At 37.5% G+C, this 27,698-nt stretch overlaps 1 protein-coding gene across 2 annotated transcripts in view; it reads right to left on the bottom strand.

Moving 5' to 3' along the window:
* The window catches only part of LOC150095222 (transforming growth factor-beta-induced protein ig-h3-like), a 163,698-nt gene that overhangs the window by 124,241 nt on the left and 11,759 nt on the right, over window positions 1-27,698 (bottom strand). The window contains exon 2 of one of the 2 annotated variants that reach the window (XM_090410806.1): window positions 24,371-24,727. In XM_090410806.1, the coding sequence (XP_090266932.1) occupies window positions 24,371-24,727 (357 nt within the window). The remainder of the gene's footprint in view (window positions 1-24,370; window positions 24,728-27,698) is intronic. The other variant, XM_090410807.1, reaches the window with a different exon arrangement.

Below are 27,698 nucleotides of genomic sequence, written 5' to 3'. Positions count from 1 at the left end.
GTGGAATGAGTTCGATGGGCGAAAGGACTTATATAAGATGGATGGGTTACATTTGAATGGAGTTGGTGTACGGAGACTTGAAAGAGTGTTGATGAATGATGTGGAAGTGGATGTACAGACTCAGGGAAACTAGATTTATTAAGAGGGGGGGGGAGTAGATATACAGACTTTAGGGGGGGCAGTTAAGTGTATGAATGAGTATATTACGCCCGGGCGAGTACGACGGACAACAAATCAGAATGGGATAATTAGTATAAGGAATCAAAGTAGGGATGGGACAAATGGGCTTCTGCGATTCATGTACACTAATGCCAGGAGTATTAGGAACAAGAAGGAAGAGTTTTTGGCCATGGTTGGCACTTCCAGGCCACAGGTTGTCGGTATTAGTGAAACATGGCTGACAGAAGATGATAAAGCTAGTGGGATTGAATGCGATGGGTATAGCGTGTTCAGGAGTGACAGGGTGAATAAAAAGGGGGGAGGAGTGTTATTGATGATAGCTGATGAGCTTCAGCCAAGGAGTATAGAAGTTGAACTGCAGGATGGGGAAAAAAGCACATTTGAGGCTGTTTGGTGTGAGATACAATCTAGCAGAACAAAATATACAATTGGGTGCTGCTATAGACCGGGTGATGGAGTGGATGGTGGGAATAGTATGCATAAGCAAATAGAAGAAATGAATGGAAGGAGGGTAATTATTATGGGTGATTTCAATTATGGTAACATTGACTGGAAAGAGGAGAGGGCACATGGGAGGAAGGAATTGGATTTTATGCAGTTATTAAGGGACAACTATCTACGGCAACATGTATTGGAAAATACCAGGGGGCAGAGAGTGCTGGACCTAGTAATTGCAACTGAGAATGTAGCTGTAACGAACATGACCATGTTGCCACCAATTGGTGAGAGTGACCATAAGGTCATGACTTGGGAGGTGGCTAAAGGAGTCGAATTTACAATTAAGACAGGGTATATGTGGAATTACCGGGCTGGTAAGTATGACAAGCTTAGGTGTGTGCTTGGCTCAATGCCATGGCATGTAAAACTGCAAGGGCTGGATGTTGATGGTGCATGGGAGGTGGTTAAGAACTGTTTGCAGGAGGCAATGGTTGACTGTATACCAAGAGTCCGAATAATAAATCAGGTAGGGGTTAAATGGATGAATAACACTATTAAGCTTGAGCTGCAAAAAAAGAAACAATTGTGGAGGGAATTTAAGGAGAAGGGTGACCATCAGGTGCATGAACAGTATAAAGCTCAGGCCAGGATGGTAACAAGGGTGGTAAGAAAAGCAAAAGCTGATTACGAAAGGAAATTGGCCATGCAGGCTAAAGAGAATCCCAAACAGTTTTTTCAATATGTTGCAAGTAAAAGGAAAAATGCTCATGGTAGAATGATCTTAAAAAATGCTGAGGGTAGGGAGGTAACTGAATCAGTCGATGTTGTGGAATTACTGAGCGAGCACTTTGCAAGAGTATATCATCCAGGTGGTGGCTTTGCGGAAATGGAGGAACCAACAGCTTATACTGGAATTGTGATGAATGAGGTAGAGGTAACTAGTCTATTACAGAACCTCAATGTCAATACATCTGTGGGATTGGATGGTATACCAGCTCGTGTCGTACGTGAAGCGGCCAAAGAATTGTCAGTGCCCTTGACCATTATGTTTAATTTGAGCCTCAGGACTGGGTCAGTCCCAAGGGGGTGGAAAGAGGGGAAAATAGTTCCACTGCACAAAGGTGGTTCCAAGGCTGCTGTTGAAAATTACCGGCCAATCAGCATAACAGGAATCATTATCAAGGTCTTAGAGAAAATAGTCAAGAGGAAAATACAAGATTGGATAGAAGAAAATGGGATACTGTATCGGGGACAGCATGGTTTTGTGAAGGGTAGGTCATGCCTCAGTAACTTGCTCACGTATTATAACACAGTGACGGCTGAACTGGATAAGGGTAATGGGTTTACAGTGATTCTGCTGGACCTTGCTAAGGCCTTTGACAGGATACCACATGGAATTCTAATCAGTAAACCTGTGACTAGTGGTGTACCACAAGGATCTGTTCTTGGACCACTGCTGTTTAATTTGTTCATAAATGATATAGGAAAGGATCTGAGAGGAACAGTTCATTTGTTTGCGGATGATGCGAAGTTGGGTAGGGCAATAGTGAATGCAGATGACGTCAAAATTTTGCAGGATGATTTGGATAGATTGGAGGTCTGGGCTAGGGAGAATGGATGTCAATTTAATGTGGCAAAATGTAAGGTTATGCATTTTGGGGTGAAAAGATGGGAGGCAGTTTACTGCATTGGTGGAACCGTGCTCCAGGAAATTGATGAGGCACGAGATTTAGGAGTGTTGGTGGATAAGGAATTGAAATTTAGGGGACACATTGCAAAAGTGGCCAAATCAGCTCATCAAATCACTTGGTTGCTGAAGAATACGTTGACAAGCAGAGACAAGCAGGTTATTGTTCCTCTGTATCGAGCCTTGATAAGACCTCATCTCGACTACTGTGCTCAGATTTGGTCACCTAGGTTTCTTCTTGATGGGGAGGAGGTGGAGAGGATCCAGAGGCGAGTGACCAAGATGATAGCAGGTCTGTGGAATGAACCGTATGAGAACAGGTTGAGGATTTGTGGGTTGCAAAAATTGGTTGATAGGCGGAGGAGGGGAGATATGATTGAGACATTCAAATTACTGAAGGGTTTCTATAAAATTAATTCAGAAGATATTTTTGAGAACAGGGCTGGTTGTGGGAGGACTAGGGGACATCCATGGAAACTGGGCAAAAGTGTGGTTAGTAAAGGTGTTAGAGCTGGGTTCTTTACTTTTAGAGTAGTGAATGAGTGGAATGCGCTCCCTGAGTCTGTGGTGGATGCTGTGACAGTGAATGAGTTTAAGGCGAGGTATGATAGATACTGTATGAATGTCGAATAGTTGTGATGAAAATGATTTGGGGCCTCCCTCGATGAGTCTAATGACTCCCTGGAGTTGCCCGTAATAATAATAATAATAATAATATCCTTCTCCTCTGTCCAAGGAAGCAGTCACTTTATTGTAATAAGTAAGTAGATTACTAAAACACGACCTCCCTTTAGCAAATCCATGCTGTCCATCAAAGATTATACCATTGTTGTCAACCCAACTCTGGATTCTAGTTCTCACAAGCTTCTCCAACAACTTAACCACAACACCCGACACACAGATAGGCCTATAGTTTGATGCTTGAGTTCGATCACCTCCTTTATGAAGTGGCACAATCTTGCCCTCCTTCCACTCTTTAGGGACTTGACCAAGTGCAAGACTCGTATTAAAAAAATATGTCAAGGCAGGTGTCAACTCTCTGGCACATTCCTTCAGAATACGCGGTGATATATTATCAAGTCCCACAGCCTTATTTACATCTAGTTTACTCAACTCCCCAAACACCTCTTGCTCACTTACAGTCAGTCTCTCCTCCCCATCATCAACTGCTCTTAATCTCTCCATGAAGTCACATTCACAAGATTGAAAGATCTTTATGAACTGCTCATTAAGTATCTCCACCACACATTCTGCAACAGCTGTCTTTATACCATTTCCTCCAATCAATGTCATCCTTCCATAATCATTCTTTCTTTTGCTGGCTACATATCGAAAGAACTCCCTAGGATTCTTTTTAGCTTCATTAGCTAACTGCTGTTCATACCTCTCTTTAGCTACTCTCACCAACCAAGTCACTCTCCTTGCCTGGTCTTTGTAGAACTCATGAAATTGGTTACTTCCACTTCTCTTATGCTGCCTCCACAATGCCCTTTTTCTCTGTATTGCATGCTTAATCTCTTTATTCATCCATCTCACACCTAACTTATTTAACCTTCTCACCCGTGGTATACATTTAGACATTGCATCCACTAAATATTTTTTGAAAATCCCCCAAGCTGCATTGATCTCTTTTCCAGCTAACTCCTCATTCCATGCTACACCTGCAAGCTGTCTCCTGAGCTCTTCATAATCACCCCCCTTGTAGTTCCACATATACCCTTTTTTCACAGGGGTCCTTGCACTGCTGGCAACCACCCAAGTAATCACCTCATGGTCACTTTCACCAATTGGTGGATGATTTGATACCTCATTGATAATTACATCCTCCGATGAGATGACCAAATCCAAAACCCTTAATCCTCTTGTGCCCTCTGTTACATACTGTCTGAGGTAGTTATCCCTCAAAAACTCAAGAAACTCATTTTCTTTACTTCCAGTTGCTATCTCTTCATTCCAGTCTATATTGCCATAATTAAAATCACCCATAATGATCACCCTTTTCTTATTTGCTTGGCTTATTTGACTATACATTTCACTATCACCACCATCCACATTACCAGGTCTATAACAACATCCCACCAAGTATTTGATTCTATTCACCTCTATCTCACACCATACTGCCTCAAAACCACTGGCCCCATTTCCCCCTTGCATCTCTACCTTGTATGGACATAACTCTTTCTCTATCATCAATAGCACTCCCCCTCCCTTTTTACCCCTTCTATCCTCACGAAACACATCATACCTTTCCATCTCTATTCCTGTCAGGATGTCATCCTCATCTAACCATGTCTCACTTATTCCGACAATCTCTGGGTGCACAGACGCAATTAGTGCAACCATTTCATCCGCCTTGTTTCTTATACTTCTAGCATTGGTATACAAACACAACAACTCATTTCTGGATCTACAGCTAGTTCCACTGATACCACTCACTCGATGTGATCTCTCCATGCTGGACTGGGGCCATTTCCCTTTCTGCTTCTTCATTTTAGAACCCTTTGCAATTCCATCTGTTTCCTTTTGATCCCTGATCATCCCATTACTTTCCTGCCTACACATTCTCTCACCTCCTCTTGGAGCATCCACCTTTCTCACGCTGTGTATCCCTGTCCACCCTGAGCCTCCCCGTTTCCCTGCTCCTCTTGCACACCCATTCTCTCATTATCTATACTCATACCACTCACTTCCACATTCATTTCCACTCCTTCAATCTCTCCTGTCTTACTCTCCTGCTCTTCCACATCACTCCCCTCTTGATCTGATTCATTCTCTCTATTCACTTCTCTACCTTCCAGCAGCAGTCTCTCCAAGCGACTAACACCATAACCACTCAAATGCAGTCCATCGCTCCCATACAGCTCACTCCGTCCCTCAAACTCATTCCACACATTAACAAACTGTACTCCCATCTCCTCACACATTTCAGCCAGAATATCATTCATAATCCTTGCTCTCCGCCTCATTTCACCACAATCATACCTAGGCAACACACTGACCATCCTTCCTGTCACACTATTCTCCTTTATCTTTCCAAGCAGTCTCCTGACATTCATTTTGACATGCTCTTTGTTCTCTCTCAAATCATTTGTTCCAATTAATACAATTAACTCTTTTGCTCGTTCCCGCCTCATGTTCAATGCCTCAATCACTCTACTCATTTTACCGCCTGGAAAACATACCTTGTGCATTTTATCCTCTAGCACACCTTTAATAATGGAGTCGCCATACAACGCCACTCGCTCATCTTTTGTTAACTCTTTCATGCCATCATGATTTATTTTAATAGTTTTGACCTGCATTCTCTTAATTTCATTCCGCATCCATTTCATTTCTTGCTTCATCCAATCCAATTCACCTTCTGAACCTCGCGACACATTCACTCTATCATTAAATCTTTCTAACTTTCTAACTCTCGACCCTCTCTTCTCACTTTCCCTCTCATTCATCCTTCTTTGTTTCCGTACTTTCGGTCCAACATACGTCCAACTTTCACTGTCATTCTTCTCACTTTCACTCTCACATATCTTTCTTTGTTTCCGTACTTTCGGACTAACATGCGTCCAACTTTCGCTATCATTCTTCTCACTTTTACTGTCATTCATCTTTCTTTGGTTCAGTACTTTCGTTCCAACATGCGTCCAACTTTCGCCATCAGTCATTCTTTTTTCGCTATCATTCATTCTTTCGATTTTTTTTACTTGCGGTTTCTGCACCACGCCATTTCTACTTTCATTCGTTCTCTCAATTTCGTTTCTTTCCGCCTCACTTTCGTCCCTTTTAACATCCGTTACGGTTGTCAAATCGCTCTTTTTCTTTTTTCCTGATTTTTTAACATTTTTTCGCCTGTCTTTCTCGCCATTCTCTTTCAAACATGCACTCACGACACAATCGGTACTAGCACTTTCTGTCATCAACTTCATATTCGCATTCATCAATTCCTCGTTCAGGTCACATTTCGCACACACCCTTCTTCCATCCGCACTAAACATCCACAAATCATTTATGTAATCGAAGGAATACATATAACAGACCTCACACTTAACGAACCTACTGAAATCCAAATTAAAATCATGGAATGACAATGCAGCCGCCATTTTTTTTTCTCTGCAGGTTACTAGGTCGAGTTTATCCAAGTGTGAGCAAACAAAGTTTGCGCCTGAAAGTATCTTTAGGACTGGGGTAAGGTGGTACAACAGCAGGCAACTCATTGCAAAGGCAGAGCAAGCTAACATCACTCCTATCTCAGTATCTCCCATAATGCAAAACACATCTCCTTGCAGATATGTATAATGTTATGCATTAAGGGAAGGGCCACTACCCAGACTAGTTTCAACCTTTATTGAGGTCTCTTCAGTGGGAGCCAGGCCTAAGTGGAGATACCAGGCAGATGCATTAGCAAGGTCATCTTTATCTATACTTTCAGGTGCAAACTTTGTTTTCTCACACTTGGATAAAGCATTAAACTAAATTTATTATCTAACCTTTATTTATAAATTTATTCTAAATTTAGACTAAATTTATAGTCTAACCAAGTGAAAAATAAACTTTCAACATCTTTCTCTAAATCCAGAGTAATTTAATAAAAAGGTGGCACACCATTTGGCAACTCCTATAGGTAAAGATGACCTTGCTAATGCTTCTGCCTGGTATCTCCACTTGGGCCTGGCTCCCACTGAAGAGATCTCAATAAAGGTCGAAACTAGTCTGGGTAGTGGCCCTTCCCTTAATGCATAACATTATACATATCCATAAGGAGATGTGTTTGGCATTATGGGAGATACTGAGATAGGAGTGATGTTAGCTTGCTCCACCTTTGCAATGAGTTGCACCACCTTACCTCAGTCCTGATGATACTTTCAGGCACAAACTTTGTTTTCTCACACTTGGATAAATGATGAAACTAAATTTATTATAGTCTAACCAAGTGAAAAATAAACTTTCAACATCTTTCTCTAAATCCAGAGTAATTTAATAAAAAGGTGGCACACCATTTGGCAGCTTTCAGGTGCAAACTTTGTTTGCTCACACTTGGATAAAGGATTAAACTAAATTTATTACAATTGTCCTTTAGCAAACCCATGCTGTCCGAAGAGAATACAGCTGTTGCCAACCCAATTCTGAATCTTGGTCCTCACTAATTCTGTAGCACTTTAATCACAACTCCTGACTTTTGAAGCCTTAGTGTTATCATCTCCCTTATAAAGTGGAACAATTTTGCCCTTTCCACTCCTTTGAGACTTGGTTCAGCTTAAGACTCATGTTAAACAAGACAAATGCACAAAAACTGTTAACTCTCTAATATTTCCTTAGAACATGCAATAATATATCATCAAACCCTACAGCCATATTAACACAAAGGTCTAATAACTTCGACATATACTGGCTACATACTCAAAAGTTCCTCCTCCACCCTTCCCACTGCATTAAATACTGCATGACCAGTGGTGTAGCTAGGGGGGTGCAGAAGGGGGCAGTCCACCCTGGGTGGCACTTTGAACCTTTTTGAACTTTTGCAGTTAATTCTAAATACAGTCTCGAGAACTCATTTCCAGATATTGCAATACTACTGTGAATTTTCCTCACAATTGCTGCAAGTGTTGCTAGTTGTGAGAAGAGTTTTTCTAAATAAAATAGATTAAGAATTACCTATATTATTATGAACTAGACTTCACCAATGTCATCAATGATTTTGCTAACAGAAAAGCAAGAAAAATAACATTTTAGAATGTTGGAATTTAAAATTTTACTTCAAAAATAAGCATAGTGTTTTAATTTATTTCTCTATATGTTGTTTTGACTTTTTGTAATTTTTTGGTGTGTATTGAGAAGGGAAACAAACTCAGGGACCGCCCCAGACAGCAACAGCTCTAGCTACTATGCCACTGTATCACATTCACAAGGATTAAAAAAAAAAAAAAAAAAAAAAAAAAAAAAAAAGCTGTCTGCATTTATAGTAATAGACTGCCTTTAGATTTTCTGCCACCCTGTAACTATTTCTTTATTGTTTGATATTTTGTTTGAGTAGTACTACTATTTTTCCATACTTCCAGGTGATACTGACATAAATTTTTGCTTCCACAAGCCCAAGCTGCCCACTTGTGCTAAATAGCACTCTAGACTACAACTTGAAGAGAAGAAAAATAGGAAAGAGGAATCGAAGTTCCTACCCTGAAGCAGAAGGCAGATACAGAGAGATAGTTTAGAGAATTCTAGGAGATCCTGGAAATTTTTTTCATGGTTGGGTTCCCTAAGTCTGAGAAATAGCTTTAACTATAGAATCATATGTACCACAGTAAAAATATATTTATTATAAAAATATTTTGTCTTGCATACTAAAACATCTGTGTGAATAGTGAACAACAAAGAATATGAATAAAGAAACAGTAGAGTGAATATGTTAAATTGGAATCCCTCTATGTATATAGTTGCATGCTCATATGTTAAAACTATTGGGCTGAAAACAAAAACTGAAATAAATGAGTTAAAAAAAAAAAAAAAAAAAAAAAAAAAAAAAAAAAAAAAAAAGATTACAAATTTATTTAATACAGTTGAGCAGGGCTGTCACCAGATTAGATCACACCCTGATGAGACAAAAATATAAGAAAATCTCCAATTGCTATTTTGTTTTTATCACAAGAGAAACATTAATTCAAAACGATTACATAATAATATTAAATACTTGCTCTACGAGGATGTCGCACAATAAAACTGTTTATAAGCTATATCGACCTCTATTGATATAGCTGCTAGACCAACCAATCTTTCTTGGGTTCTTGCTGTTCGCAAATAATTTTTAAATAGTTCAAGCTTGGAAAAACTTCTTACCACACTTGCTACGCTAACAGGAATTTAACAATATCCTTAGGGCAGTGGTTACATTGGGATAAATTTCTACAAGATTTTGGTTTTATATATATATAAAATAAAATTTGAGGAACACTTTTTCTTGTATTATTTTTGAGAGAATTTTTAATTCTTCAAATAAATCTATTGCATCTACATCAGATGTAAAATATCTTGTTGCCCTAATATGGCACCTACCGCAATATGGCTGAACAGCACCGTGAGGCAGGCTGCCTCTATGCTATACCCTGTTGACGGGTACTGCAGTTAAGGATACCAATATCAGACACTTTAGGAACAGCAAAGCAGGCATTACAACTGAGACTAGGCTGATGAAGTAGGGCTTCAGCACTTTCTTTGTATAAACATTCATGTTTATGTATGGATTGTGTAACAGTTTGGCATTTTCTTCATTGGATCCTGTCGCTAGTGCTTCCAATCCCATGTTGTGTGCTAAGCCAGATTTGTGAGGCTTGATAAACCAAATGTGGTCCCAATATTCATGAGATGTTTATTAATAGATTTCCTTTTTTTTTTTTTTTTTTTTTTTTGTTGTACAAACTCTCAAACTCCTAAAGACAAACTCTCACCATTAATGCCAACTGGCATATACTTTGTATATGCCAGTTGGCATTAATGGTGAGAGTTTGTCTTTAGGAAAAGGTAGCAGGTTATGAATTTGGTTGATAGGTAGTGATGAATTTATATTTTTTTCATAATTTTTACCACCCACTCAGATGCCTTTAATATATAGTATAGGAGTCCAGTGGATTGTCTGAAATGATGGATAGGAGTATCGTTAATTTCTTTTTTTTTTTTCCAGTTATTCTTGGATTATAACCATTTAGTAGGGCTGTTTGATAGTTTCAGTTCTTGTTTAAGAGATTCTTCAGTAGTACAAATCTTGTATTCTAGATACTAGGGATTTTTTGGTGTCATATTTTCGAGAATTTGGGTCTGATGAACTGTGGATATGAGTCCTCTAAAAGTTGATTTTTGGTAGACAAAAAGGTGGAAATAGATCCATCTTGTTTGCACTGGGTGAATATGATCCTCTGAATCTGAGTTCTCTAAGCTTGCACTACTTAAAAGACATGAGCGCTGCCCAAGGTCCATCTATTTGCCTTTTATTAGTGCATGTTTTTATTAGTGCCGTTTCAAATTGGTTTGTTCTCTTCAGAAACCTTACGAGCAAAACTCTGATTCAATATTAAGGGAGTGTCAATTTTACGAAACTTTCATTAGTTTCTACAAACAAACATTCGCCGCCTACAAACATTTTACATCGTTGAAATGAAGCTGTATATGACTCTTTATTTTACACACTGACCGAGAGTACACTTACGAAAAATACATTTCTCTGAATGAAAGTTTTTACTCTCTTAAGCTTTCTGCCTGCTCTCTGAAAATAACAGTAAGCCCATGTGCTCTGGTGGCTTGTCTGCCACTTCACCGAGTGAAGGCCTGGAGCAGTGGCGGACTTGCTTCTGGTTGTGCTTGGCTGAGGTTCGGCTTGGTTGTCAGTTGGAGTTTGACAGATTCCAGACAGTCATCCTTTTAGGCACCAATTAGTTGTCAGTTACTTGGTACAATGATCCCCTTTGGAAAAAGTTGGCAGATACTAGACGATGGCCTTTTTAAAGGTTACCTGTTCCAAGTTTTTGGAACTTGAGCCATTTTGAAGGTTTGTTCCTGCCTGGTCTCTGAAAAGAATCAATTAGTGTGCAACAGCTGTCAGGTCAGTAAAACCTTAAAAAAACTGCACTAATAAAAGACAAATATATGGATGCTTGGGCAGCGCTTATGTCTTTTAAGTAGTGCAAACTAAGGCAACTCCTATGCCAAAGATCGTATTCTCGTAAGCTCTCAGGTCAATTTCACGAAACTTCCATAGTTTCTACAAACATTAGACTTTGAAATAATGTTGAATCTAATATCCACTTTGCCTATGTAATGAATGAGTACAAAGAATACTATTATCTACTCCTACTCTGCAACAAATTCCTGACATTCGCTACAGAGCCTCGATTTCCATCCTTTATATTGATAAACTTTCTCTCAAGATCACTAATCTCCTGAAATCTCAGGACATAAGAGTGGCTTTCCAGCCCAGAACTATACCAGTTCTGTTACCAGGGGAGCGCTGGCAATATGTGCGAACACACACAGGCAGCAGGATAGTGAAGATGCCAGATTTCAGGTGAGGAGGTAATCTATATTTTGTAGTGGTAGACCACTAAGGCGATGCAAAAAGACAACACAATTTGATTACAGAATCCATTCCGATAATAGGGTAATCAATCAGTCTTCTGGGATGAGTTGTTTATGTATTACACGTTGAAAAATTAACTTCTCTTTTATGATCATTGCTGGTTTTAAAGTGGGAACTATTTCGCTTGTCTAACAGTTGGGAAATTTTATCTATAAAGCACGTGATTTCGCGTGTTGGCGACCAATTCGTACATCCTTCATTTCTTTCTCCCCTTTAATGATAAATAAGGTCCAAGAGTTAATTAAATCTCATTCTGAATAATTGAGTGATTTCGACCTGCTAAATTTAGATGCACAGCGAGAAGATCCCGAAGAATATGAAAAAAATTTAACCACCGATAGTCACTCAAAGAGTCTGTGTAGCTCAGTGGATGTGGTGTTTGCACACCACGGCGCTTGGCTGCACGAAGGAAGACTTTGTTTCGAGTCTAGTCGGCGACTAGAGGAAATTTTTCTAAACCTTTTTTCGACTGGTTCCCGAGTTAGTCGATCTCTGGCATGGGCAAGCGGGTTTTTCCTCCCGGAAACTCGGGTTTTTCATCCCGTAAAGTCAAGAAAATCGACCGTAGAACCCACATTATTTCAGACATTAAAATATATTGTGTTAGAGTTAGGGACCACGAGATGGCGGCACATTTCAGCCATCTCTCTTCACTGTGTACTGCTTAATTAGTGATAGCCTTGGGCCATCTATCTCTCTGATTGGTACCAGTGGAGATTGAACTGCCTACTCAGTCTCCAAAAGTTAGATAGGGCTAAATGGCCTCGCCTACTCCCCGTATATGGGAATGAAAAGGCGTTAGCTGATTTTTTTTTTTTTTAGTCAGTCAAAAGAGATTTCACAGAAACAATTTGAAAATATTTTTCGTACAATTGAAGTTTTTAAGCAGCAATGCTTAGAGGCTGATCCTGATGTAGAGAGAAGCAGTAAAATTTGCAGAAGAGTAGAGGAGGCAATAGGGCCATACCGTCAGTTGTATGAAAAAAAGAAACAAAATGCCCAAGAAACTACGTTAGCTCAATTCTTTAAGAAATAGAATAATAAAATTTATATTCTGAATAAGTTTTATTGTCTTTCAGCTTCATGGTTTTCCTTTAACTAGGCCCTGAGACCTTAATTCTTTTATAGGAAAATCAAGGTTCAAAAAAGAAATTTGAGGGACGAATTATATTTTTTCCCGTAGGTTATTATACAGGGTGTCCCAAAATTCATGCAAGAAGTAATTTTGATAGAAAACACAGATTTTTAATTAAAAATTGTAATTTCTTATTGATTCATAAAGTATACAGTATAGTTATGCATGGAATAGCATATCAGGTAAATGGCCTCCACGGCTTTGCTGGCGCATACGCACTCTTTTGTCGAAATTTTCCATGACCGTTTTGCATAAATGTGGCTGAATTTCGTTGATACAGCGCTCAATTTCCTCCTTCAAGGCGTGGGTGGTCGTGGGCTTGTTGGCATAAACCTTAGACTTCAAAAAAACCCTAAGAAAAAAGTCCAACGGCATTAAGTCACATGATGTGGGCTGCCAATTCTGATCACCAAAACGGGAAATTACACGACCAGGAAATGACTCGTGCAGTAATTGAATTTTTTCTCGGGCTGTATGACATGTGGCACCGTCTTGTTGAGACCACATGTCGTCCACATCCATATCTTGCAATTTAGGCACAAAAAACTGGATTATCATGTCGCGATAGCGAGCACCATTAACTGTTATTGCCTTACCAGCCGCATTTTCGAAGAAGAATGGACCGATGATGCCTCCAGCCCAAAATCCGCACCAAACAATGACACGTTGTGGATGCATTTGTTTCTCAACAATCACTCGTGGATTTTCTGAACCCCAAATGCGACAATTTTGTCGATTAACGAAGCCATCAAGATGAAAATGAGCCTCATCGCTGAAGATGATTTTGTTCGAAAAATAAGCATCCACTTGTTGTTGTTCCATAATCCATTCAACAAATTCTCTTCGCTGTGTGTGGTCAGTAGGCTTCAGTTCTTGAGTCAGTTGAACTTTGTAAGCATAAAGATGCAAATCTTTCGTGAGAATACGCTGTAGAGAGCTTCTCGAAATGCCCAAGTCAAGACCACGGTGCCGAATTGATGTTCCTGGACTCTCAGCAACACTCTCACGAACTGCTTCGATGTTTTCTGTTGAAGGACGGCCAGAGTGTATAAGATCACTAATTGATCCAGTTTCCTTGAATTTTTTAATTGATCTTTTCAACAGATGATGAAGTTAAATCACTATTCCGACCATCTTTTGTACGAAAATTGCGAACTGTAGCTGCCAAACCTTCATTATTTTTTAAATATTGCTCAACAATGAAAATGCGTTATTCTTTCGCGTAGCGCTCCATTTTTAATAACCCTGAACTGTCAGCTGTCACGTTGTCTTTTTTTTTCTTGTTGGCAATATTTTACCGCACAAATGGCGCTAAATTTAAATCTTGCGTGAATTTTGGGACACCCTTTAGATCAAACATTAGAATCTTTGCAGGAAAGATTTACTTTATTAAAAGAACATATGAATTCATTTCAGTTTTTGTATTTGTTAAGTACTTCACAAAATAAAGAATATTTATTATCTTGTTGTAAAATGTAACGACAAAAATTAACACATGAGAATCATTCAGACATTGGGGGTAGATGATTTATGCGAAGATATTTTACACTGTCAACCATTTATTTCTAATTTAAAAAACGATATATATATCAGATAATTCAGTATATTTTTTTCAAACGACTTAATCACAGTTTATCCAAACTTTACAATTGCTCTTCGGATTCTTTTGTCATTACCGGTATCTGTTGCATCTGCGAAACAGTCCTTTTCTAAACTTAAAATTATTAAAAAATACTTGCGCTACACAATGGTACAAGACAGACTTTCAAATCTTGCTATTATATCAATCGAGTCAGATATTTTGGATAAACTTGATATATATGGTATTATTCGAGAATTTTCATTAGTGAATTGACCTTTTCTAGTTTTCATTAAGTGATTTTTCTTTTGTTTAAATATTTATTTACCTATTTCTTTACCCAGTGATGTTTAATATGTTCCTATTTTATATACTTGTAAGTTTATCTGTTTCTTATTTATACCTATACAAAGTACAAATGACAAAGTGATTTTCTTGCCAAATAAAATAGTTTAATTTTGTACCAAAAAAATATTTAATATTTTTGTTTTTATAAAACTGTTAGTTTATCTGTTAATTGCACCTTATAAAACTATATAAGGTGCAATTCGCAAATGATTTTCTCGCCAAAAAACATAAATTACTTTATTTTTTGCCAAATTATTTTTGTTGTTTTTGTACCCTTCTTGTATGTTTATTGTTTTTTATACATATTTTATAATTTCTGCTTTTTGCTCAATAAACTTATAATTAATATATTTCGTATTTCATTTTTAGTCACTGATACGTTTTTATAAAGTGATTTTTTTTTATTTGGAGGAAGGGTATAGGGGCGCCAACTAAAGTTTTGCACACAGAGCCGGACATTACTGGCACGCCCCTACCTGTTACATTCACCTAAGGACCACAATCCTTTCACAAACATATTGTAGTTTACAATATTCCATGTTCTTGTGACCTTGCTTACATAGGACAAATCTAAAAGTTTGGAAATTAGTCAAAAAGAGCATATTGGAGACGAGAATAAATAACAGAGAAGGCAACTTAGGCCTATTATTATTATTATTCGTGACGCCTCCAAGGAGTCCGAACACTCATCGCTGGAAGACACCTATTGTACAACTCTCCGTCTCCACCACTACACCGAACCTCTACCACCAATCATCAACATCAGCGCCATCTACTGGCCACTACCACCACCATCTTTCTATTTCTTCCACACTCATCACAACACTGAATGGGACAAGAGCTCCATGCCTTACATAGAAGGCAGCATCAGTGCCCACTAGATCAAAGAGTTTACGATGGCTATCCACTCCCAAAGTACAGAAACCAGAGAACGTCTTTTCACACACGTCGGACTAACTTTTCTGTCACCATGCATACCTACTGAACAATGACTGACCGTGTCAAATTCCACGCGTTTGTGTGTGTTTTAAACCTTTGTGTAACATTTCCTACATGTTCGGCAGGGGCGCGCTAGTGGTGTCCGGCGCCTGTGTGCAAAACTTTAGTTGGCGCCCCTATCTCCCCCCTCCAATAAAAATCACTTTAAAAAAACTTTTTTTTTTAAGTAGTTCCTCCTCTTTGGCGCCTTTACTATCCTGGCGCCCGTGTGCATCGCACATATGGCCAGTGCGCCCCTGATGTTCGGTTTTACTTATGTAATGGTTTGTGTTTACCGCTTATTGTATTTTTTTTCCCTAACCCAGAAGAAGCCATTAGCATATGTGGCGAAACTAGTCGGTTTAACTATGTATATTATCACGATCTATTAAATCCAGTGTCATTATTCATTTGTCACATTCGTTTTATGATCGTAAAATCTACATACTCATCATTATTTTCATTTCTTGTGTATTAGGCTCAATGACCTGTCACAACTAAGTTACTTGGCTTCTTGGCTAGAAACCTAACGAATGCTCTGATACCTAGGTCAGTTAATCCTATCTGCATAGTCTGTCAACTATGTACACTTCTTATGCTGGTTTATCTGAGAAATACACGATTTGTTAGCGCATGATTAAATGGCCACGAGGCCCATGCGTTCAACTGCAGCACCGTCTTATTAAAATATTGTTTTGTGGGATGAAAACTGCGGAGAATTCAAACAATTCGATGTTCCCCCAGAAGTACCGAGGAGATTCAAATTCTCCCACGTCGTTAAAAAAATAATAATAATAAATAAATAAAAATTAAAAAAACGATAAAGTATAGTTTTGCATTAAATTTAAGTTAAAATTTCAGTTTTACAAAACATTTTTTTCAATAAATTAAGTTCACTTGAAAGTTATGAAATGTAACGTTAAGTTATACAACTATATATAGTATGGCGCAAAAAACTGTACACACGCGCACAACTTCTAATTACATATAATACTCTTATACTGAAATCAGATAAAAACCAATAGTTGGATTCTTCTCACTTCACAGCAGAGCGAGGGTGTATCTTAATACCCCCCCCCCACCCCCACTTCGGAATAGAACATTTAAGAATGACCACGATCTTTTTCAAGTTGTTAAGTTGGTGGAAGGTATGCATTCACTAGTGCTAATCTGGGGGGGGGGGGGGGGACGAAATAAATAAAATAAAAGAGGATAAAGAGAAAAATGCTGTGTAAAAGAAAAAGTTTCTGTAAAACTTCAAATTAATGAAATGTTAAAGAAAGAAAAATTAATAGCATTTGATACTTGTTTAAAAACAATGCAAGCTAATCTAGACTGAGCTAACCAATTAATAGTGAAACCCAAAAAAAAAAAAAGCAAAAAGTGATGAAATTCAAACAACACTAATATCAGGATGGATGAACCCCGAAATAACCAAATATTAGAAATACATGTTAACTGATCTTGAAATGTTGAACAGAGGGTGAAAGAGGATATGAAGTAGATGAAGAATGAACCAGTCCTAGGGTTGAAAGAAATTCTGGAAATAGAAGAAGCCCGACTTTATGATAATGCCGTACGAGATTGTCAACTTACAGTACAACAGCGTGTAGAGAGGCAGAAGGGCTAAAGAAGCTCGTTGATATTTATTGATTTGCTAAGACGTACAGAAGCTAGAAATTGCTGTAGAAAATACTGTACACAAGAAACAAGCTCTGTGTTGGAAGTTTATTTTCCACTTGGTTAGACTATAATAAATTTAGTTTAATCCTTTATCCAAGTGTAAGCAAACAAAGTTTGCACCTGAAATATCTTCAGGACTAAGGCAACTCGTAGTAAAGCTGGACCAAGCTCTCATCACTTGTCTTAGTATCTCCCATAATACAAACCACATCTCCTTACACACATGATAAAGAGTTGACAAAATACCAGTCATTAATCAACCTAGCTAGTCTCTTCTGGAAAACTCTTTAGGGTACCTCACTCAAACGGCAGAACAATATTCAGTGGTCGGCCAGATCTGCAATTTATATCTAAAAACAAAGAAACATGTTTCGTCGGTTTTGCATCGCAAAGGAGTCCACGTAATTTAGGAAAAAATATTTTTCCTATGCTTCCGTTCCTGATGAAGGTAGTCAAATTCAATTACATTCATCAGGAAGGAAGGAAAGAAAATAAAAACTTAAAAGCAAAACATCGTGAAGAAATATAGAACTTAATGTAAAATAATATCAAAACATGAATAACAGTTGAGAAAGAATCAGTGGCAGCTCGTGGCATGAAATCGTGGGGGTGCTGCAAACTTTCGAAATATATATATACACACTGTAAGTACAGTGAATACGTGTTTGGATAAAATATCAAAATTATGGTAAAAATTAAACATGAAAAAATATCGTTTATTATCGATAAAAGTATACAGTTCGGTATAATTCAAAATTACTTAAAAATAAAATCCATTCCTTTAATTGTAATTAAAGGAATGGATTTACAATTGTCCAAATATTTAAAGAGACGGAGTAAACACGATCAGCACTACGAACACTCTACTACTGGCGCAAACTGCATATAAACAACAGTGAAACTGCGTGACGGCAGTGCCGCATTACGCTAATAGCTCGCCTCTCACTATGACGTGCATATGCTTGCGCGCGTAGCAATAGGACGCTGTGGTAAACACAGTGCTGCTAGCGCCCTCCTAAGTGTTACAAGATGGATTTTTATTATTTTTTTATACAAAATAAGAGAATTGTATAGGATTGTTGATGATAAAATTAAATGTTACAAGTAAATACAAATAAATTAATAAATATATTTATATATCGAGAAAAATTGGGGTGCTGCAGTTCTGCAGTGCCTATGCACGAGCCGCCCCTGGAAAGAATTAAGCATAGATAATAAGAATTAAACATTATACAGTCTTCACCACTTCAACATCCATGCCCACGGCGGGATTCGAACCCGCCGTGGGCATGGATGTTTGTTTGTGAAAATACTAGTGGTGGTGGTGGTCGGCGTAGGTGGCGAAGGCTGGTGGAGTGGTGGAGACGGAGAGCTGTAGAGTAGGTGGCCTCCCTCGATGAGTCTTTGGACTCCCTGGAGGTGATATGTAATAATAATAATAATAATAATAATAATAATAATACGTGTTATTCTGTAGTTATCAATACTCCACAAGTATCATTATACAATAAAGACTTAAGCTGTAACATCTGCGGTTCTTCATTATCTTGCATATCCTGCAATCATGGTATAGTTGTTCTTGGTGAGATACTGCGATAATATTATATATATAAAAACCACGAAATGAAGTCAGTCCAGATGACAAAATGTTACTCAGTATACAACGTTACTTTCAAGCATTCTACAGGATCTTACTATTACAGCTTCCTTAGAAGAAAAAGAAAAAAAAAATAGTATAAAAATTTGTATTTTGGCGCAACTTTCATTCAGAGCATTTGCACTGAAAGAAACTTGCGCAGAAATTAAAGGCGTGCGGACTCTCAACAGCACGAGTAGTTTTGTTCTACTAGGATTACTTGCAGCCGAGAAGTGAAGTGTAGTTATCTTTACCTTGCGGTTTCCTGTTAGATAACTTTTTTATGTGACATTTAGTTTTATCCTTCGACAACGAGAAACAGATATTCTATGTACACCCTTTTTCAAACCGAGAATACGATGTCAAGTTAAAATTGTTAAAGACGGTAAGTTACGTCCGCCTGTTCCAAATTTACATATTAACATCTCGGACGCGGAAGATTAAACTGATGTATAAACAGAAGGTTTTTCTTAATAAAGTAAGTCTGTTATACGAAATTTGACGATTTTTTTAATAAGGGTCAGTTTAACTTTAGGTGAAGTTAAACTTCTGGAGGAAAATGCAGTGCATATTATGAGATTAATCAGTTAATAATCGAGGCAGGAAAAAACATGGAAACTTAGGAGTCAACATCTCAGAACATATTAGCTCAAAATTGAAGACTGGCTCATGGAAATGTGTCCCTCCCGCTACTATTTGATATTAATCATACTATCCCTCTTTAATACGGATCCAATGCCGAATTGTATTGACTGGAATGAAAAAAGAAAGGAAAAAAAAAAACACGCGAACCATATGACAGGTATAAATAAGTTTCACAGGTTTACATGCGTCCATGTCCGTAGTTCCTCTAGTTCTGTTTTGTATTCCATCGCACGTATTTACTGGGGCAAGCGTACAGTTCTAGCCCAAGCCTCTAGTATAATTAACTTCCTTTGCCCTTGATCGCGATGCTAGTGTTCTGGAACGTTCTGTACCATCAGTGGCTACAGGATACGCAATGACTGTGTTCAAAGAAAGGGGAAACGAGAATAGAGCTGTGAAAAAGAAGCTTTATATAGCAAACAAATAAAGCGTTTGATACTGTTCTTTACAACTTAAAAGCTGCCTACCTAGCAACAATGCATTGACTTAACTTACTAGATGATATACAAATTGTACCTGAATGCCTCCACATCCTATTATCAGTGTACAAAATTAGCACGCATATAAAATATTAAATTATTTAAAACCATTTTCTTACTAAATGGTTTTAGTAGGAAACAATAATGATACCTTTAACAGCATAACTACTCGGAAAAATTATTTTGTATTTAATTAGCCAAATGTTTCATCGACTGTAGGGAGTTTCTCTAGCTAATGAGAATTTAGATTTTCCTTGATACAATTATATTGCTGGAAACATCGGAATGGGAGGGTCATCAGTCTACAAGAAGATTGTGTTCAGCAGGGAAAAAGCTGAAACACTTTGCAAGTAGAGTCGTCAAATATCTAGAATGCAATCTTTTATCCAAAGATTCGAAATGCTGACTTAAACATTCCAAGGATGCAGATCAACATCCCCGTTTACTTTAAGTCGGTGTTGGTAAGGCTAACAGAGAAGAGGAAGCACACCTCTGCTTTTTGTTGTATTATTTACTGGATATTAACATTCACTGTTCATATAGTTCCAGTAACTACCTTTTCATTTACTTTGATAAATCTCTGTATGTTAAATTTAATTTTCAGAAGTTTGTCATGGGACTATGCATACGAAAACATTAAGAAAAACTGCAAAAAGAACACCATTACTATTACAATAGAAGAAACAATTCGTAAATGGTTGATTTATTATTATTCCTTCCCCGCTAAGAGAAACATTAATTCTAGTGATTCACTATTACAAAGGCTTAAAAAATTATGAAGCGTTTTAGGAGTTCTCATCTAGTACTGCCATGGCAAATAGAATACTTTTTAGCTGAAAGCACTAAAACTTTGGCTACTCTTAACATTGCAGGCACCTGATTTAGTTAAAAGGGAGTTTGCCTATTACTCAGTAACTTCTTCCAGTGAACTTCTCCAAATACGCTAGAGAAACTCTACAGTCTACGAAACATTTGGCCAATTAAATACAAAACAAATTTATCCAAGTAGTTTTTCTAGTCAAGAAAGTGTCATTGTTGTTGCCTCAATGGAGTAATTTATTTTACTTCGCTCAAAAGGTCCTTCACAAGCAGTGCAAATTTATACTACTATTAGTTTATATACAGTTCGACAAAATTCTGTTTGTAAACCAAAGCAAAAAATTGTGCTTTGGTTTATGTCCAAGTATCGTTTGTGAAGATGCCGCAGTTATGCAAAAGTTTATTTATAATACACTCTCTGTCCAAAAAGAAACCGAACTTTTAGAAAATAGAAGAACTAGTGGCGTCACCTGTTGTATCTTTTTGTGGTCGAAAGCGGCAACCTTCATTAGTGTTGTGTCAACTGCTTATGACATTTGTTTCATTAGAAGCTAAGTTATAGTGCCAAAAGTGCAGCGTGTTTTGACGAACGGTCGGTCGTCACGATATTCATGCCGTACGCGACGAATTCTCGCTATCAATCGCTTCAAAACTTCGAGATCAAACTCACCACTGACCATTTTGCCAGGCGGAACGATTCTTGTGGATAATGCCCTTGGAATCGTAGAAACAAATCAGCATTGTCTTTACTTTTGACTTCTCCATGCGACTTTTTTTTCGGATGCCCCTGTTCTGGTGGTCTCCACTCAGCACTCTGCGCTTTGTTTCGGGCTCATACTCAAAACATCACATTTCTTGAAACGATCGTCACCAGTAACGATCGTTTCAAGGAAGTTTGAGTCCTTACGAGCGGTTTTAATGAGATCCTTGCAGTGTTCAATTCGATACATTTTTTGGTCGTCGGTCAACTTGTGGGGAACAAATCGCGAATTCAATTTACGAAGGCCCAAACTCTCGGTCAAAATGCTGTGTACAGTTGATTTTGGAATCCCTAATTCATCAATCAATCTCACGGACGATTTCGGGTTTGATGAAATCACGGACTTTTTGGATGTTAACTTCGCTCAGTCCAGTTTTTGGACGGCCTTTTCGTCGTCCTCAAGAGTCTTGTAACCACTTTGAAATCGCTTAAACCACTCGTAAACTTGAGTACGGGATAAGCATTCATCACCGTATGCTTTTTGAAGCATTGGATGCGTTTCGGTAAAACCAAGTTTAACACAAAAGTCAATCGCAGCTCTGTTTGAAACTCATTTTTCGACCCTTAGTCAAAACACGCTATCACTCTTGGCACTATAACTCTGCTTCTAATGAAACAAATGTCATAACCAGTTGACACAACACTAATGAAGGTTGCCGCTTTCGACAACAAAAAGATACAACAGGTGTTGCCACTAGTTTCTATTTTCGAAAAGTTCGGTTTCTTTTTGGACAGGGGGGTCTACGTTGCCCGAGCTTTGTAAACGGTATATGTTGGCTAAGCATGGCGAATTCTTTACCACCCATATTTAACTAACATTATTTTCGCCTTTCTCTATTTCTCCCACTCCCCTGCTCTATATATTTAACCTCAAGTGCAGAGATTTTTCCTCCTTTTGGCATCTGTCCCAAGATGAGCGGAAAATGATATTTTTATACTCGCAGAACATTTGCGACTTTCCCTGATGAAATCGCGAATGTTTTCGAAAGGGCGATACGATTCAACGGTCTGTGGAGTGAAGCCAGATCTATACAATTTTCGAAAGATTTGATGATATATTTCAATTTGTATGACTATTTAACATTTTTAATTAATTCCTTTTTTTTGTTTGTTTGTTTTTCTAACTTTTATGGGTTCTGTCAGGAGGGTGGGGGAAACGATAGGGAGACGCTACAAAATCTAATATTAAAAAATGGGGCACATATGAAAGAAGGTTGGGGAAAGAATGAATTAAAGAAGACAATGGAGTTCAGCAAGCCTTATTTTGCCATATGACTATAGGAAGCCTTGGCTGAGAATCTTTGAGACAAAGAAAAAAAATGCAATCGTTAGCAGTACTCTCCTCTCCCTTATGTCACTTAAACTGTGACAACGTCAAACATTTGATCTTTCATGATCTAGTATTGATCATCTAAACCAGCGTTTCCCAAACCTACGACGGAACACTTCACAAATCCTGAAATTTTAACGGAACACCTTGGTTATTTTGTAATGTATTAATTAATACATTAATTAATAATTATTGCATTAATTGCAATATTACAATTACAAAATTAATAATTATGGCATAATAATAAACAGCATTAGTACACTTATGTGTACAGTGTGGCATGTTGACAAATATAAAATTACATTTAAATCAGTTATCAATCACTGGACTAATGAAATCTTGTAGCATATTGTAGTTTCCCAGGCCAACACCATTAAATTAATTTGTGCTGATGTTCATTGACATATCCCATTCTGAACACCAAAAATTTATAATATTATAAGTACTTATGAGTGAATGCAGACTTTTTCTCTTATGTGCTGGTAGTTTTCCCCTCCCCTTGTAAATCCTGGAGATCGCTTTGTAGGCTGGTGGTGGATGACTCGCTATCTGTTGCGTCACAAAACCTTCAATAAGAGATTTCTTAACACCAAAATTAAACAAAGTCCATTGTCTCTTATTCATATTAAAATCTGTAGGCCTTTTACTTTTAAAAAATCACGGCACTACGCTTACGAAACAAGCACGTTCACCCTACAATACGAACTTGCAAATAAAGTATTCAGTATTACTAGATTTGAGAAACAGATACAGACTACCTTGATCTTCAATTTTAGTGGAAAAATTTTCTTTATACTTCCTTGCTCATTGGTCACTAACAACATTTGTAACAGATGTTATTTCGTTCAGTTTTGAGAACAGAGAATACGCCGCCCATTGTTGTAATCAGCTTGCGGGCAATTTTTATGATCGGTCATAAACAGCGGTATTCCCTTTCCCAAATGTTGAAAGATTTCGATGCGTGAAAATTAACGATGATTCATGAATACTTCCACGTTTAAAAACACATGGCTTGGTCACTAACATTCGCTACACAGATGTTATTAGGCGTTCTGGGTCTGAGCTTTTCGACATCTTCACGAATATTATTCTCCTCAGAATATTTCCACTATAAAATATTTATTCATGAAAAATGCTTAGAAAACTAAAATGACAAATTCCAGAACTTCTCGCTGAACACTTATTCACCTTCCACGGAACACCATTTGGGAAACCTTGATCTAGTACATACACTAGGATGATCGATGTAGCAGCTTGCTGGAAACAATTATAAACCACGTTCCACTTCTGTGGAAGTAACGCAGTCTAAATATTTCGAATGAATCACTATATTTAACATCCTGCTATATCACGTGGTTTATCGTTGACAGGCAGAAATAACTTAATGGGGAATCTAGAAAACTGAAGTGGTGTTTACTTACAAACTTCCATTTAAAAATAAACATCGATAAATGCCTATAAACAAATAATACATAAAATCTGAATTTGTTATGATATATTTCAGTTATCACAAAACATAACTAATAATTCGGATACAACAAAACTTCATACATACCCCTTCCACCAAGGTTTAGCTCCACCAAATCTGAAAAAGAAACTGCCAATTTCGGGACTGTTGATGTTGAATGGATCCCAGGAATCAACTTCCGGTTTTCTTTGAGCTGGAGTGTCCACTATAACAACCGATGGGTTGAATCCCTCTTTTTCGCCGTTGCTTTCTGGTATCTCTTCGCTTTCCCGTTCCCAATCATCACCTAGAGCAATGTCCACCCGATCCCTCAGTCGGTGGTAGGAATCTTCAGCTGCAGCCCTAGTGGAATCAATAAAAGACCCTATACTGTCTCTTATTCGTGAAGCAAAATTTTCTGTTAGACTTGCTGCATGATGGATATCGCTCTTCCATTCAGAAATCCTGAAATTGGAAGAATGATAAATATCCAAAATGATAAACCAGTCCATTAGAGTTAACAGCAAAAAAATAAAAAATAAATGATTTCGCTTTGTTTTGTAATTCTTAGCTGATGTTGCTTTAAGAGTTGAATAGCCTAATCTTAATGGCCACATGAAATTGTGAAAATTTCAGGGTAAGTTAGGCATTCCCCTCGACCGCTAAATTAACAATAAAAAAATAAAAACACTGAACTATTTATTTTAGCAAAAATATTACGATACTGTTATATAATTTTCATCTCAAACATTTCACATCGTTTTTCAGCCGCTTTATATACTGTGTAAGTGAAATGGTGTGCTCGTGTGATGGGGGGGGGGGGGAAATAAGCATCTTTCAAAAGGAAACAGCGAAACAAACGCATATATGAGTCAATAAGTCCAGGCACAGGTAGTCTTCCTGTGCCTGGACTTAGTCGGAAACACGCTTGAGAAAAATAAATTTGCTTTTGCCACATTTTACGCAAAAGAAAAGATAAGCAACTATTAAAAAAAAAAAAAAGTTTCAATACTATTTTGAAGAGTTCACTTTGAAAAAATTAAATTTTTAGGGTTTAAGTTTCAAAATTATACTTACCTGTCTTAAACTAGGACTAACTGATTTTCCCTTTCAGTCGCTTCCGACCGTAGGTGACTTGGTAGGCATTGCCCAAAAAAGTATTCCTGGTGAGAGGTTTACAGGGGCAGTTCGCAATTGCTTTCCCCAACCTCCTAATTTTATCCGCACTCAGGAACCGGCATATGGCTGGGACGTATTCATGACTGTAATCCATGTGTGTTCACGGGGCCGGTTTGCCTGTTCTGGGGAACGAAAAACCCGAGTTTCCGGTTAAAAAAAAAAAAAAAAAAAACCTACCTCCGTAGGAGACTGGCTAAGTCACCTTTAGTCGAAAGAGACCAGATAAAGGTTCCTCACGTCACTGACGGCAATCGAACCCAGGTCTTTCCGACCAAAGCTTCGTCTGTACTGACTGAGCTACGGAGGCTCCAACTAGAACTTGCCACTCAAATTTTGTTTGTTCAGTTAAATTATCATGTACACACTGAATATACATGATTCGTTAAAAGGGATTAATATACCTCCAGAGGGAAGAAAGAAAGAAAGAAGTGTAATGCTTTATCCATTTTTAATAGATCCGATCTTTATTTGACTAAATCCGGAAGGAAAGAGGAAATCGAACAACAGTCGTTTCAAAAGAAACACGAAATTGTGTTCTCCAGTCTGCTATAATAAGCAGAAATGTGCTGAACTATTAAAGATGATTCGTTCTTACACTGATTTTTTTGTTAGGACTCAATTCAAAGTTGTCTGAAAAAAAAAAAAAAAAAAAAAAAGGAGAAAGGTATCAAAATGACTGAAACATTTGTTGTTCTGGCTTTGTGTTCTTTGCAATTGAATTCCTGTTACCTTTCACTTATTTAAAACCCGTCAACTACGACGTGAAGATTTACGTTTTAATTCTGATTTACGCCACAATATTTCATTGATTAATTCAAATTACAAAAAGGCAAATGACTTATTGGAAAGAGTAAGATTTTAGTCTTATTCTAATACTTGAAGTTTAGCTGAAAAACACCTTAGAAAGTAGCTTCCTCTCCCTGGAATGAATTTACGTCATCTGTTCTCGTATGTTACTAGATTAGCTAGCTATGTTACGGCGACTGGGCTAAGCAGAGCCATTGCAGATGTTTTAATTTTCAGTTTTATTTCTAACCAATGTTTCATAAATTGAAATTTTGTGTTGTCATCTATTGATATCGAATGTTTTATCATCTTCATTGGTATCAATGAAGATAAAATAAAATGAAGATATCAATGTGTTATTGGGATAACAGAAGAAAAACTATGGTAAAATAAATAAATAATCGGCGGGCCCGCCCTCATATTTAATTATTACAATTCTCATATTTTGCGTGGACTCTATAGGAATCGTGTACTTTAAATACACATGGTTAAAAGGAAATAAAATGCGTATGAATATAGATAAGATACAATATATAAAATTATAAATAAGAATTAAAACATTAACAAGCAAATAAAATTCAGGTATTAAATCGTATATGACAAACAAAGCAAACATTTAGTCATATTTTTATATCATCATCATCATCAAATTCCTGCCATGTACCCTCAAGGGGTGTACAGGATATGACAGTACTACATGAAAAAATTACATCATTACTAACTTCCTATCTACAATTTTCCTCCAAATCAGTCTGTTACTTGTCAAGACTTCAACATTATCAGATCTTATATTTCTATCGTCTAAGGCACTTTGTACCGTATCAATCCACCTATATCTTGGTCTTCCTCTGGGTCGTTTTCCTGCCAACCTGGCAGAGAACACTTGTTTTGCTAATCTTTCCTCTCCCATTCTATTTAAGTGACCATACCATCTGAGATTAGCTCTGCTAACGCATTCCTGGATGCTGACAATGTCAAGTTCTTTCCTAATATCCTCATTTTTAATATGATACTGCCATTGATGCCATCTGTTCACGCCTCTAATCTTTCTCAGAACTCTCATATCTGCGGTCTCTAGTCTTTGGTCAAGTGTTTTACTTCGGACCCAGCTCTCAGATCCATAAGTTAAAATTGGTTTGAACACAGTCTTGTATACAGCTAATTTAGTGTTCCGACTAATTTCTTTCTTATTCCATATGAATTTATTCAATTGACTTCCCACGATACCAGCTTTGCTGATTCTGTTGTCTATTTCTATATTTAGTTTACCATCTTCAGTAAAAATTGTGCCTAAGTAGCTGAAATGTTTTACTTGTTCCACAGGTTCTCCATTCACAACACAGTTGACATTTTCAATGATTCTGCCTATTTTCATTGTCTTTGTCTTTTTATTGCTGACCTTCATACCATATCTATTACAACAGCTATTCAATTTAGTCAGAGAATCTTGCAGACTTGTAGCGGATTTATT

Source organism: Typopeltis vanoorti, chromosome 20 (genome assembly GCF_054136105.1).
Source record: "Typopeltis vanoorti isolate ZY-2024b chromosome 20, IOZ_Tvanoo_1.0, whole genome shotgun sequence".
NCBI lineage: Eukaryota > Metazoa > Arthropoda > Arachnida > Uropygi > Thelyphonidae > Typopeltis > Typopeltis vanoorti.
Note: the sequence above shows the minus strand (reverse complement) of the source record. Positions and strands in the feature narration are given on the sequence as shown.